General features: G+C 53.4%; 1 protein-coding gene across 4 annotated transcripts; it reads left to right on the forward strand.

Moving 5' to 3' along the window:
* The first annotated feature begins 70 nt into the window (after positions 1-70).
* VARS2 (valyl-tRNA synthetase 2, mitochondrial) lies at positions 71-13,775 on the forward strand. Of its 4 annotated transcripts, XM_049092511.1 has the most exons (30): positions 71-188; positions 421-630; positions 722-803; positions 924-1,024; positions 1,317-1,438; positions 1,554-1,620; positions 1,717-1,814; positions 2,525-2,606; positions 2,743-2,862; positions 3,273-3,384; positions 4,203-4,291; positions 4,800-4,890; positions 5,108-5,235; positions 5,360-5,463; positions 5,706-5,787; positions 6,056-6,180; positions 6,269-6,344; positions 6,629-6,734; positions 6,937-7,007; positions 7,159-7,284; positions 7,505-7,609; positions 7,762-7,830; positions 7,955-8,033; positions 8,155-8,282; positions 8,403-8,555; positions 10,481-10,687; positions 11,371-11,482; positions 11,641-11,816; positions 12,003-12,131; positions 12,227-13,775. In XM_049092511.1, the coding sequence occupies exons 2-30, from the start codon at positions 430-432 to the stop codon at positions 12,320-12,322; spliced, it is 3,237 nt and encodes a 1,078-aa protein (XP_048948468.1). In that variant the 5' UTR covers positions 71-188; positions 421-429; the 3' UTR covers positions 12,323-13,775. The 4 variants fall into 4 exon arrangements, with proteins under 4 accessions (XP_048948468.1, XP_048948469.1, XP_025273897.3 ...); XM_025418112.3 differs by lacking the exon at positions 71-188 and having other exon boundaries at positions 260-630; XM_025418115.3 differs by lacking the exon at positions 71-188 and having other exon boundaries at positions 261-630; positions 6,104-6,180.
* The last annotated feature ends 629 nt before the right edge of the window (positions 13,776-14,404 follow it).

Consider the following 14,404-nt stretch of genomic DNA (forward strand, 5'->3'; position numbering starts at 1 on the left):
AGCCGTAACCGTCGTCGGACCCGAGGGAGAGCGCGCGGGGCGGGTCCTGCTACCGCGCATGCCCCGGACGGGGCCCCGCCCCTGCTCCGCGCCGCTCGCGGGCCCGGTCGGCGGCCGGATTCGCTGCTTCCCCAGCGCCTGCGGCTCGGCGGCCGCGGGGCGCCCTGGGATAGCGGCGGGCGGGCGCGGTGAGCGCGCGGGTCGGCCTGCGGGGCGGGTGGGGGGGTGGGGGTGGGGCCGAGGGGGCGGGGGGGGGGCACCCTGAGGTCCGCCCGACCGAGCCGGACCCCGCGCCCTCGGGCCCTCACGGGGAGGCGCTGTGTGGGAGCGAGGGGCCCGGGCGTGAGGACTAGGCGTGCCGCGCCCGCCCACCCACGGGTCGCAATGCTGCGGGTCTGGAGCGCCTCTCCGCCTTTGCAGACACTCCTGATGCCTCGTTCGCCCTTGGCCTCGCTTCCATCACGGTGCTGGGGGCTCGGGCCCTCTCAGGCCCTCCGCAGGTCCCACCCTCTCTCTACCCAGTCAGAGCCGTGCCGGTCCTCCCTCTCCCGGAGGAACCATGAAGCCAAACAGAAGCGCCAGCGGGAGAAGCAGATGGCGCTGGAGGCTGGGATCACCCCGAAGGGCAAGGTCAGGGGGTCACGCAGCTTGTCCTTGGTTCTCTGCCCGGGGTACGCTGGACCTGGCATCCCACACCCTCGCTTCTGCTGTTCCTCTCCAGGCACCTGCAGGATCCAGTAAGGCCTGGACTCCTAAGGAGGTAGTGTTGTATGAAGTCCCCACGGAACCGGGTGAAAAGAAAGGTACGTAGGGTACTTGAAGGCCTCTGCACCCACATTTTTGTTGCGGGCTTGGGCTGCTGAAGTGCCGCCTGGGAACGAAGTTCAGGACTTAGTGGAGCTCTCCTTCCGCCACTGCTGCAGATGTGTACCGCCTCCTGCCTCCTGCATACAGTCCTCGCTACGTTGAGGCGGCCTGGTACTCCTGGTGGGTGCGAGAGGGCTTCTTCAAACCGGAGTATCAGGTTAGTACCTGGGAGGGAGGGGTGCTGAGCGGTTCCCACGACAGAATGGCCACTGAGCTTGCTGGTCACAGCTGAGCCTCACAGTCGAGCTTCCAGCCAGCCTGCCCAAGGAAACTGGCAGGGCTTGTCCTCTGCCCTTCCTGTCCAAAAGGTTTTCTCCTTTCCTGTTTGCAGAACTGTTCCTCCTTCTCTCTCTCCCCCCCAGTTTTTTCTGTCTTAGAGACACCATAGGGTGCTATTCCCCCAGGTAACATCCCATTATCTTTTGCTCACTGACTTTTCCACTTTCTAGACCAGGCTGCCCCAGGCCACAGGGGAGACGTTTTCCATGTGTATCCCACCTCCCAATGTCACTGGCTCCCTGCATATCGGTCATGCACTGACAGTAGCCATACAGGATGCCCTGGTGCGCTGGTGAGAGGGGAATGGGGCTACTTGCATCCTTGGAGGGGAAGGAGGAAGTGTGGTAGTATGGAAGGAGTGTAAACGTGTAAGCTCAGGGGTTCACGTAATGGTATTTGTTTTGTAGGCACCGGATGCGTGGGGATCAGGTGCTATGGATCCCTGGCTCAGATCATGCAGGAATTGCTACACAAGTATGCATTTTGCCATTCTTCCCGTTTCTTGGGTAGAGGAGAGTACCCCCAAAGTGACCTGATTCTCTGTCCCTTTGCCTCTTGATCTTACCCTAGGCTGTGGTGGAGAAGCAACTGTGGAAGGAGCGAGGAATGAGGAGACATGAACTGAGCCGGGAAAAATTCCTTAGGGAGGTGTGGAAGTGGAAGGACGAGTGAGTAATGACCAGTGGAAGTGGAGGGGCCGAGATTGCCCCAGCTGTTCTCCCTAACTTGATGGGCTCTCCCTCAGAGAGGGGAGCTCTGGATTCCTTTAGCATTCAGCAGGGTCTCCATGTGTGTGTGTATTACACGTACTTTAAAATGCACATGTTTGTGTGTGTGGGCATTTTGTGTATTTTTTTCTCTGCTTATTTCATGATACCTTGCCTAGATTTCACTAAGTCTTCTACTTATCTGTTCCTACCTTCCATTTGCTTGAAATTACCCTCATTCTTACAGGTCTGTTATCACATGCCATTTTCTCTGTAAAGCTTCTTTGGGGTTTTCCCAGATGAGCTGCCCCCTCTGTAATTGTAGAATTACATTTTGTAATTGTAGAATTACTGTCTATCTACCTTCCTTCTCTCCTTCCTGCTTCCTTCCTTCCAAGAAAACTCCACACCTAACAGTGGGGCTTGAACTCACAACCTCAAGATCCAGAGTCGCGTGCTCCACCAACTGAACCATTCAGGCGCCCCAGAACTTTATACTTCTTTTAATGCCATGGAAGGCCCATGCTGAGTTTGTATGTCTGTCTCCATTGGCTTCGAGAAGCTAGATCAATGCCATATTCCAATTTCCAGCGTTATTGGGAGTATCACTGGGCCTGGCACGTAGTTGGTGCTCAGGACACGTTTGCTGATAACAGTCTCTCTGGGCACAGGAAAGGTGGAGAGATCAGTGAGCAGCTCCAAGCTCTGGGGGCCTCCCTGGACTGGGACCGAGAGTGCTTCACTATGGATGCTGTGAGTGCTCCATGCTTGGTACCTGAGGGTGTTGAGGCAGTGTCAAGAGTTGCGTGTAGGCAGGTGGGATGTAGTGTATGTTGGGGGTGGCAGGATGGGAATGCCTGGGTCCCTGGACACTGAAGTCATTCCCTAGGGCTTCTCAGTGGCCGTGACCGAAGCTTTTGTGCGACTCTACGAGGCAGGATTGTTGTACCGGAGCCAGCAGCTTGTCAACTGGTCCTGCACTTTAAGATCAGCCATCTCGGATATTGAGGTGAGGCAGAGGAGGAGAAAGCTCAGACTCTGGAACCAGACTGCCAGGATTCACTGAGTCTGGCCACCTACCAGCTAGCTGTGTGACTTCTGGCAGGCCTCTGGAAGCCCCTGGAAGCCTCAGTTTCCCCAGTCTGTAGATCAGGGATGATGGAAATGCCTGTGTCAAGGGGGCATTGTGAGAATTTAATGGGAATTCATGGAAGGTGTTCAGCACAATACCTGTGCATGGTGTAAGTGCTTGGTGAATATTTCTGTAACTGTGACTGACTTAAGGGAGGGGAAGGTGAGTCCTCAATCCTCTGAATGTCTATAGATGCCTGTAGGGAGCCCAGGGCGGTGGGTGAGTGGAGGTGGGAAGCCTGCAGAAAGGCTACTCTCAGCAGCACCCTGCTGCTTTGATTCCTCCAGGTGGAGAGCCGGCCCCTGCCTGGCCACACGGAGCTTCAACTGCCTGGCTGCCCCACTCCTGTGTCTTTTGGCCTCCTTGTGTCTGTGGCCTTCCCTGTGGATGGAGAGCCTGGTGAGGATAGTCCTTGGGAAAGTTGCCTGTTTCTCTCTGCTTTTTTTTATTTATTTTTTCCTTCTTTAAGATTTTAATTATTTATTCATGAGAGACACACGCACACAACGAGAGAGGCAGAGAGAGAAGCAGGCTCCATGCAGGGAAGGCGGCACTAAACTGCTGAGCCACCTGGGCTGCCCTTTCCCTCTGCTTTCTTGAGCCTGTGTTGGGTTGATGGGAGGGAACCCACCAGCCTGTTTCCCACATGACCTGGTGGGAGGCACATAAGGAGCCTTGGTAGTGTTTGTGTTCTTATGGGCACTTATTCTGGGTGTTCTGGGCCGTGAAAGAAAAGTACACATGGTGGCTGCCCTCCAGGAGCTTTACATAATTCTACAGGAGGCTGGTACCGCTGAAAGAGATAAAAGATCAGTCCAAAGTGTGTTTGAACAGTAAGTGTCTGGAAGAGTTCAGAGAAAGTGAAGAAAGATTAGCTGGAAAAGACAGAGGAAGTTTCTCAAGGAGGGCCTGGTGCTGACCCCTAAGAATGCATAGCATTTATGATTAGGGCACCGAGAAACCTCTGTATTATCTGGGCGCCAAGTAAATGTTCTGGTTGCTTTTGTTAATGCTCCGTCTCCCCCATGCAAGTTATCGAGAAATTCCTTAGCACCAGACAGCTTTCCAGGCTTCTGGTCATCAGCTCACAGGGAAATTCTAGTCTCCTAATTTTCTCTAGTTGCTTCTGGGAGCCTGCTCAACCTTGGCTGCTTCCAGCCCTGGGAGTGGGAGACCAGGGTGATGACTGGTGTCAAGTGCTTAAATTTTGTCTTTAGATGCAGAGGTCGTGGTAGGAACTACAAGGCCAGAGACGTTGCCTGGAGACGTTGCTGTGGCTGTTCATCCCGACGACTCCCGATACACAGTAATGCAGCAGCGTGCTGTCTGCCACCTGCCTTTCCTACCGCATAACTTACTCTTCCCTTCTTTTCTGTTGGTAGTGCCTTCTTTTCTTCAATTTTCTTTTCCTAAGACTTCTCTCATCTCAGCTCTCCGGTGTCTCTTTCTTTTCATGATGCCTTTTCTTTTCTCTAGCTCAGAGGTTGACAAATTATGCGGCCTGCAAGCCGGGTCCATTCCATTGCCTATTTTTGTATGATCCACACTTGCACCTTTAGATATTACCTGCAGCTGGGTGTCAATACCCAACTTTGCTGCAGTGGCAGAGCAGAGTAAGTGTGCAGAGACTGAATTTGCCTCTTGGCCTGCAAAGGCTAAAATACACTCTGGCCCCATAAGAAAAAGTTCACAGACCACTGCTCTGGCTTTTTACTTTTTGGTTTCACCTTCTGATTCCCAGGGTTCTCAGACTCGGCCCAGACCTTTGTACCCCACATGCATGCCTGTCCTTGACCTTGCTCCTTTCCTTTAAGCACCTGCATGGGCGACAGCTTCGTCACCCCTTGACTGGGCAGCTTCTCCCCCTCATCACAGACTCCACTGTTCAGCCACATGTGGGCACAGGTGGGTGGAAGCCATGGGAAGGAGAGCAGGCCGGGGATCCTAGAGGAGTGAGGAAGGAAGGAGGGGAGGGAAAGCCTCTTTTAGGGCAGCTTCCGTGGGTAGTGGGACGAAAAGGAGGCAGAGACTGAGAAGAGGGAGGAGGGACGGGGATGTGGGCGATGACGGAACCTCTGGAAAAGGCCAGGAGCCAGTGCTCACTGTGGTTCTGCTCCCCCAGGGGCAGTGAAGGTGACTCCAGCGCATAGCCCTGCTGATGCTGAGCTGGGGGCCCGACACGGCTTGAGCCCTCTGAGTGTCATCGCGGAGGATGGCACCATGACCTCTCTCTGTGGGGACTGGCTACAGGTGATACTGGCCTCACTGTCACCCTGTCCTTGGGGGGCACTCTGCCTTTCCTCACCTCTTCCCCTCTCTTGCTTTCTTGTTTTTTAGTGACCTCTAACTGTGACTGTTGCCATTCTCTCCCCAGGGTCTTCACCGATTTGTGGCCCGGGAAAAGATTATATCTGCGCTGCGGGAGCGGGGCCTGTTCCGGGGCCTCCAGAACCACCCCATGGTGCTTCCTATTTGCAGGTAACCTCATTTTAACCCTTTTACTTAGGGGTTCCCGAGGAAGGGAGTGGAAGGGAGTGGAAGAAGCTTAAGAGTACAATAGGGTGGGCTCTGTACCCCTTGCAAGGGAACAGAGGCTCTGTGTCAGTTTTACTGGCTGCTGTAGCCTCAGTTCTGAGGGCCTGGCATGTAGCAGGGTCCCGTGTCCCCTGGGGGGAAAGCACAGAAGCTGAGGAGCAGCAGATTCCTCCTTTCTCTTTCAGCCGTTCTGGGGACGTGATAGAATATCTACTGAAGAGCCAGTGGTTTGTCCGCTGCCGGGAGATGGGGGACCGAGCTGCCCAGGTGAGGCTGAAGTGCAGGGAAGGCCGGAGCCTCAGGTACTGGGAAGGCCCTGAAAATTGGAATGAAGACATAGGGAGGCTGAGGCCCTCCTGCCCCACAGACTTCTGGCCCTGGCATTTGAGAGGAGAGCTGTGGGGGTGGAGGCAAGGATGGCCCAGAAAGGGCTGGCTCATCTCCCGCTTGACCTCAGAATCTTCTTGGGAGCCTTGGAAGGTCCTTTCTGAGTCACAGCACTGCCTCAGAGGCTACTTGTTCCATCTCGGGACAGATGCAAGTGAGGTGCAGGAAGGGAAGCTCTAACGGCCTTTCTGTTCAGGCCGTGGAGTCAGGGGCTCTGGAGCTCAGTCCATCCTTCCACCAGAAGAACTGGCAGCACTGGTTTTCCCACATCGGGTAAGGGCGAGGGGAGCTCTGGAGGTGGGGCAGGGTGATACACTGCTTATTCTGAGAAGTCACTGATGCCCTCTTGTTCTCTGGGCAGGGACTGGTGTGTCTCCCGGCAGCTGTGGTGGGGCCATCGGATTCCCGCCTACCTGGTTGTAGAGGAGCACATGAAGGTCGGTAGGACGAAGAGGATGGGAGGGTTGGGCATAGCAGAAAGAGAAGTAGCCACAGCTCAGGAGTCAGAGAGGGCTTCCAGTGTCAGTCCCAGCTCCCTGCCTGTCCTGGGCAGGGACCCCACTGTGGGATCGGCGCTTCCGAGCTGGCACTTCTTCATCTCACCGCCAGAGGGGGCTGGCAATTCCCAGGCCACAAGGGAGACTGTGCAAACTCCGTGACGTTTCACACCTGGTGGCTGCTGTTCTTCCTTATTCTTCTTGATCCCTTACTTTCTCTGTAGGGTGATGGAGAAGACTGTTGGGTGGTTGGGCGGACAGAGACCGAGGCCAGAAAAATAGCTGCAGAACTGACTGGGAGATCAGAGGCAGAGCTGACCCTGCAGAGGGGTGAGTGTCAGGGTTGTGGAGGGCAAAGGAGGGCAGTTGGGCCTCAGGGGGAGCAGACTCTGGGGTGGAGGAGGTGAGGTCAGGGAGGTTGGGAATGGGGTTAGGGCCTGACCGTGGTCTTTCTGCCTGGAGTTGGGCTGGAAAGGTGCACAGCAGTACGCTCGACGTTCCAGTTGTCTCCATTCCCCACTCTGTTTCCCAGATCCTGATGTCCTGGACACATGGTTCTCTTCGGCTCTTTTCCCCTTTGCTGCCTTGGGCTGGCCCCAAGAGGTGAGGCGGGTTGAGAGGAAGAGGGTGAAGATGGGGATGATGAAGGAGATGAAGGAGGCAGTAGCGCCCCCCTACCCCCACCCCTGCAGTGAGCCTCAAGAGCTGCAGGTATAGGGCTTAGGCTTCTCACTGCTTCTCTTTTTCCTCCTAGACCCCAGACCTTGCTCGTTTCTACCCCCTGTCACTTTTGGAAACAGGCAGTGATCTCCTGTTGTTCTGGGTGGGCCGCATGGTCATGTTGGGGACACAGCTCACAGGGCAGCTCCCCTTCACCAAGGTAATGGCCCTTAGGTGCCTAGCCCATCTTTGACTCCCCAGTTTTCCCTAAATCTTGGTCTCTGTTCGAACCTCTAATGTGCTATTGTCTGTGGTCCCAATTCCTTTTTCCTGATTCATTTCCTGTCCTAACCCCTGACACATGGAGGCCAGAGAGCCCCTGGGCACCTCCTAGGATAGGCTCCCCTAACCCCTCTACCAACTCCCTCTGTGCCCCCCAGGTGCTTCTTCATTCCATGGTTCGGGACGGGCAGGGCCGGAAGATGAGCAAGTCCCTGGGGAATGTATTGGACCCACGAGACATCATCAGTGGGGTGGAACTGCAGGTCAGGATGAAGAGTCTGGCGAAGGATGGGGTTTGTGGGGCAGAAGAAGGGAGCCTGAGCAGAGGAGCCGGCTGGGAGGGAGAGTGAGCGGGTAGGACCCTTGAAGGGGCAGGGTCTTTGACCGAGGCCACTGAAGTGCTTACCCATCCCAGGTGCTGCAGGAAAAGCTGAAGGACGGGAACTTGGACTCCACAGAGCTGGCGATTGCGGCTGCGGCACAGGTGAGTCCCCAGCATCTGCCTCTCTCAGCCTCAAGCTGGCGGCTGCTGGGTTTCCTTTGCAGCCCAGGCTTCTGTCCCTGCAGCTGTGTAGGCATCTGCCACCCTCTTATCCCTCTGGTTGCAGAGGAAGGACTTCCCTCATGGGATCCCTGAGTGTGGGACAGATGCCCTGCGATTTGCCCTGTGCTCCCACAGGGCCTTGGGTAAGCCTGGGCAAGGGAGGGGCTGGCATTGTAGGCACCCCTGTAGAGGGGTGGGGCAGGGTCAAGGGCTCCCTGTGCTCCTGCCACCGATGTGCACACTCCTCCTCCCACTCCCTACCAGGGGGCGATGTACACTTGTCCGTCTCTGAGGTCTTGAGTTCCCGGCATTTCTGCAACAAAATCTGGAATGCCCTGCGTTTTATCCTCAATGCCTTAGGAGAGGGATTTGTACCGCAGCCTGCAGAGGAGGTAAGAGAATAAGAAAAGAGGCTTGGGAGGCAGAATCATTAGTTCTCTGAGGGTTGAAGATGGCATTTGGAGGAGGAGGAGGAGGAGTGATCCTGTCCTGAAGCCGTCTTCCCCCCGCAGCTATCCCCCTCATCCCCCACGGACGCCTGGATCCTGAGCCGTCTGGCCCACACTGCCCAGGAGTGTGAGCGAGCCTTCCTTGCTCGGGAGCTGCCACTCATCACCCATGCCCTCCACCACTTCTGGCTCCACAGCCTCTGTGATGTCTACTTGGTGAGTTAGACTGGAATATGGCATTCCACTCCTGCATGCCTGCCTCCTCTTCCCCTTGAGATTGGATTTTCTGGCAGAGAGTTCAGTCTCTTTTTGTTTTAAATGTTAAATAGCATTACAGAATCATTATTTTTTTTAAAGATTTTTTATTTATTTATTTGAGAGAGACATGTGCAAGGGGAGGGGCAGAGGGAGAGGGGGCAGCATGCTCCTGAGCAGGGATCCCATGTGAGGCTCCATCCCAGGACCCTGGGATCATGACCTGAGTTACCCAGGAGCCGCTCTTTTTTTTTTTTTTTTTTTTAAGACACATTTATTCAGCGTCATGATCAGACTATTACATTTAGCAATCAACAGCATGGGTGCGAAAAAAGAAAACTACATTAAGACTCTTTACACTTTAGACAGAACAGAAACTAAGATAATGTGTTATGCAATTAGTCACAAATACGATCCTCAAGTTTTTTGCCCATACCCACAAGTATGTCTAAAACGTGTCTTCTTTGTAGCAACCAGGCCCTGCCACTGCTGTGCTCGGCTGAGTTCACAAATGTGCTGTAAACTGTAGCTCCCTGTCACTTCTCTGGCTCTCCTCCCTTGCTAAGCTTTGTTTCCTGGCAGTAATTAAAACCTTCTACCACTGCCATAGCTGCTGCTGCTGCTGCTGGAACAGGCATAGATAGCCACCTTGGTTTCGTGGTTTGGCAAAGTATTGGCCTCCACCACCATAAGGGCCAGAGCTTCTGCCTCCAAAATTTCCTCCTTTCATGGGTCCAAAATTTGAGGATTGATTGTTGTAATTGCCAAAATCATTATAGCTTCTGCCACCTCCGAAGTTGCTTCTGTCATTACCAAATCCGTTATAGCCATTCCCACTGCCACCGTATCCACCACCACCTCGACTGCCACCGAAGCCACTGAAGTTCCCTCCATGACCAAAGTTGTCATTCCTACCAAAACCACCTTCACGACCACCACTGAAGTTTCCAGAACCACTTCGGCCTCTTTGGCTGGATGAAGCACTAGCCATCTCTTGCTTCGATAGGGCTTTCCTTCACAGTTGTGGCCATTCACAATATGGTGTTTTTGAGTGACAGTCTTGTGTACAGAGTCATGATTATCCAATGTCACAAAAGCAAAACCTCTGTTGTTGCCACTGCCTCGGTCAGTCATGATCTCAATCACTTCAATTTTCCCATACTGTTTAAAATAATCTTAGAATGATGTTCTTCAGTGTCTTCTCTACTGCCACCAATAGAAATCTTTTTCATAGTTACGTGGGCACCAGGTCTTTGAGAATCTCTTGAGACAGCCCTCTTTGGTTCCACAACTCTTCCATCCACCTTGTGTGGCCTTGCATTCATGGCTGCATCCACCTCCTCCAGGGTGGCATATGTGACAAACCGAAAGCCTCTGGAGCACTGGTGTTTGGATCTCTCATTACCACACAGTCCGTAATCGTTCCCCATTGCTCAGAATGGCTCCTCAGACTCTCATCGGTTGTTTCAAAGCTCAAACCTCTGATGAAGAGCTTCTGCAGCTGCTCAGGCTCTTTGGGAGACTCTGACTTAGACATGATGGTGGTGGGAGGGGAGACTAACGATGCTTACTCGGCGGCGTCCGGGGGCGGAAAGGACTCTGTCTCTTTTTAATAGGCAAAAAATTCAGTGCTTTTTTTTCTTTCTAAAGTATACAAACCAGTTTTATTCCCTCTTCCCACCTCTGAGACTCCCTGCCATAGATTTCCATTTTTCATTTGCTCCAGAGTGTGTTCTGGGACCGCCAGTGGTTTCCAGGCTTCTGTGTGCTCCCGCCCTTGTTTACCCACAGCATTTTCCACTGGCAGGGCAGTGAATGTGTGGACAAAGGACATGGAGGGGGCCTGGGCCTGGGCCTCTCCCCTGACCCTATGGCTTCCTCCCTAGGAAGCTGTGAAGCCAGTGCTTTCGCACTCGCCCCATCCCCAAGGCCCGCCTCAGGTCCTGTTCTCCTGTGCTGATGTGGGTCTCCGCCTCCTCGCCCCACTGATGCCCTTCCTGGCTGAAGAGCTCTGGCAGAGGCTGCCACCCAGGCCTGGCAGCAACTCTGCCCCTAGCATCTCTGTTGCTCCCTACCCCACCACCCATAGCTTGGTGAGTGACATATCCCTGACGTCTGTGAATGGGACCGTTGGTGAACAGCTGGGGCGCCGGCTTCTCAAAGGGTGTGGTGCCCTGGGGTCATCAACAGTCTTGGTGTGGACTTTAATATAGAGTCTTCAGGGAGGTGAGTAGTTCTTGCAGGGATGTGTTGGGGGCAGCGTACAAGAGCAGAACTACATTGCTATGTGGCTGTGCCTCAGTTTGCCATCTTTAACCAGGGGTAGTAATAGTTCATGTCAGTTATGATAAGGATAGGATGGCCCCCAAATATCTGCAATTTTAAGCTTTAATAATTTCAGAAGAATAAATGCTGACCAACTCACCCCCAAAATTATTTTAAAGTTGACCTGTTTAAATTTTCTTATGCTTGTTCGGTTTTGTGAGTAACACAGTTGAAATTCTAATTTCCTTTTGGTTGTTTGACATCTTTGATCAGAGCAGTTAACAGACATCAACCACAGATATCTGTTAAGTTGTTTGACATCTTTGATCAGAGCAGTTAACAGACATCAACCACAGATATCTGTTAAGATCTTAGATGTGCCCCAGGTTGTGCTTGAGGTGGTGAATTGTGTGTAGTGGAGACTGGGGTAGGCAGGTGTGGGCTGGAGCCAGGAGGGTTGATAGTGAGTTTCCCCGGATCCTGCTTGTCAGCTCTGGGTCTTTGTCTCTAGGAGCACTGGCGCCAGCCTGCGCTGGAACAACACTTCTCTCAGGTCCAGGAGGCTGTGCAGGTACTGAGGGCCCTCCGAGCCACGTACCAGCTCACCAAGGCCCGGCCCCGAGGTGAGATGGGCCCTAGGTTCCTGAGGCCCTGTGGCAAGAAGGGGTTGGCAGAGGCACGGTGCGAGCCTGGGGGGCAGAGCCCAGAGTTAGGAGGGGCAGGATGGGAAGAGAAGCAAGGTCTCATGCTTTGACCCTGACAGTGGCCCTTTCCTCCTCAGTACTGCTGCAGAGCTCAGAGCCTGGAGAGCTGAGCCTCTTCAAGCCCTTCCTGGAGCCCTTGGCCACACTGGGCCACTGTGGGGCCGTGGGCCTGTTACCCCCAGGTGTAGCGGCACCCTCCGGCTGGGCTCAGGCCCCACTCAGTGACACCATTCAGGTGTACATGGAGCTACAGGTGCTGAGAGGAGATTGGAAGGGGAAGGGAGACATCGAACGGATGTCAGGAGGAGGGCAAGGGGCGGGTTCTGTAAAAGTGAGAAAGACTCCTGAAAATGGGGTGAGGGAGGTACTGGACGGGCTGTGGGTGAAGCAGAGATGCAGGTGGCACAGAGAAGGCTGAGCCCTCACTGTTCTTCCACAGGGCCTGGTGGACCCCCAGGCCCATCTGGCTCTGCTAGCTGCCCGAAGACGCAAGTTGCAGAAGCAGCTGGATGGCCTCATGGCCTGGACCCCATCAGGGGGAGAGGAAGAGACTAAGAGGCAGCAGAGGGTAAGGCTGGGGGGAAGCCTGACTCCCTGAGGGAACGTGGGCTGGAGAGGGTGGGCCTTATATCAGAATCTTCACCTGCTTCTCTTCCCGTCTAGCTTTCTTCCCTCCAGCTGGAGTTGTCAAAGCTGGACAAGGCAGCCTCTCACCTCCGGCAGCTGACGGATGCATGTCCCAGCCCCAAGGAGCTCTGAGCACCAGTTCATTAACCCTGGGGGTTTTCTTCTCCCTCAGACCTGCCTTTGGGACAAACCGATCTGGCAGCGTCAGAGCATGATGGGTCCTCTGAGACCATGCGGCTCACCTCCCTCATTTTGTAAAATGAGGAAACAGACTGGCTTGGTCAGCATCACTGGGTGTCTTTAAGATGTTCACATTCCTGCCCAGCCTTCCTCCTAGGCAGTGCCACCTGGAAGTTTAGGAATGAGATAAACTTTTAAAATCTCAAACATTATGGCCTGTGGTCCTTTTATCCATCTTTCCCTTTGTGGTGACTTTCTTGCCTCTCAATTCTTTTTTTTTTTTTTTAAAGATTTTGTTTATTTATTCATGAGAGACAGAGAGGCAGAGTCACAGGCAGAGGGAGGAGCAGGCTCCCCACGGGAGCCCGATGTGGAACTCGATCCTGGGACCCCAGGGTCACGCCCTGAGCTGAAGGCAGACACCTAACCGCTGGTCCTGCTTCTCAATTCTTCCCTGAGACTTTGGTCTTAGCCTTGGGCTCTGGGCTGCGGTGGGAGTGTAGGAGCTGGCGGTGCCTGCCTCATTGGAAGAAAGAGCTTCCAGTAGGGTCTGGCCGCAGTGACTCGGGTTCTACCTACTTCGAATTATTGACGGTGCCTTGGCTTCTGCAGGCCCTTCCTCCTCACCAAATGGAAGCTCCTCTGTTCCTTGGTCTTATCTTGGGGGGATGCTGGAGAAGAGCAGGTACTTCTCTAGCCCCGAGGAGCGACAAGGTACGCTGGGGCTTGAGTGCCACTCCCGTTCTGTGTCCCTGACACTAGAGAGCCAGGGACATGTTGCCCAGCCTCCGACGCATGCACATCCCCACTGATGCTTTGTGTCTTCCCCATGGAGTTCAGGGGCCTGCCTCTTACATGCCCAAGTTATATTCAGTCCAGCAGCTCTGAGTAGCTACTATTTATGGTGGACCTGTTAGAGTCTGGGTCTTCCATGATGCCACTGAGCACCTCAGGAAGCGACTTTTTGCTTCATTTTGGAAATGAAGAAATGTGCTCCGAGAATAAAAGCAACTTGTCTGAAGTATCAAGTGGGATTCAACCCATTAAACAGGTGCAGGTTCATTTGGGGTGCTGTAAGCAAGCTTCGAATATAATGGCGACTTAGGCAAGGAGGGCATTTCTGCTGGGCAGAGGCAGGGCTCTCCAGTAGTGGAGGCCCACACCTTGCTGAATCTTCTTTCTTGCCATTCTGATACATTCCTTCCAACTGTGTCTAAGAACTGTCGCAGCCTACCACCCCCTCATTCCACCCAGAGGGAAGAAGGAGAGAAGGAGGTGGGCAACAGTTTCTTTTCTGTCTCCCCAACCCCCTATTCAATAAGTACTTCTTGAGTACTTAACTACTCTGCGCTGGGCCCTATTCTGGGCCCTTTTAGATTCATTAATAAATGAAACAAAGATCTTGCCTCTTGTGGTACTTTCATTCAGAAAGAACACATATAAATAAACTGTGTAGTAGGTCTGAGAGTCATTAATGATATGGGGGTGGAGGATAGAACAAGGTAATATAAGTGGGGCTGGGGGCAGATTGTAGTATTAAATAGGGGGTCAGGGTAAAAATTGTAAAAGAGATTTAAGCAAGGACTTGCAGGAGATGCAGGAATTAGCCAAGTGGATGCTTGGGAGAAGAGTGTTCTAGGGAGAGGGAAGAGCCAGAGTAAAACTAAGACAGGAGCATCCCATGAGTACTCGGTAGCAAGGAGGCCAGTGTTGGGAAGAATGGGAGGTAAATTCCTATGTGGGGTAGGGGGTTGGGAAGGCTCAAGGCCAATCATCTAGAGCTGTGCTGTGGAAAATGGTTGCCATTCGACTAATTAAAATGAAATTCAACTAAACATTCAGCTACTCAGTCACACTAGTCACGTTTCAAGTGTTCAATAGCCACATGTGACTAGTGGCTACCCCATTGGTCAGGTTCTAAAACATTTCCATCATCATGGACAATTTATTGGAAAGCCCTGGTCTAGGACCCTGTAGGCTGCTTGAAGGACTTTTGTTTTCTCCCCTCTGAAATGAAAGCACCTTTCCTTTCAA

Source organism: Canis lupus, chromosome 12 (genome assembly GCF_003254725.2).
Source record: "Canis lupus dingo isolate Sandy chromosome 12, ASM325472v2, whole genome shotgun sequence".
Lineage (NCBI taxonomy): Eukaryota > Metazoa > Chordata > Mammalia > Carnivora > Canidae > Canis > Canis lupus.

Coding starts and splice junctions, on each gene's coding strand:
- VARS2 (XM_025418112.3), top strand. CDS start 385: ATGCTGCGGGTCTGGAGCGCCTCTCCGCCTTTGCAGACACTCCTGATG. Junction 804..923: donor GGAACCGGGTGAAAAGAAAG/GTACGTAGGGTA, acceptor CCACTGCTGCAG/ATGTGTACCGCCTCCTGCCT. Junction 2,607..2,742: donor AGTGCTTCACTATGGATGCT/GTGAGTGCTCCA, acceptor GTCATTCCCTAG/GGCTTCTCAGTGGCCGTGAC.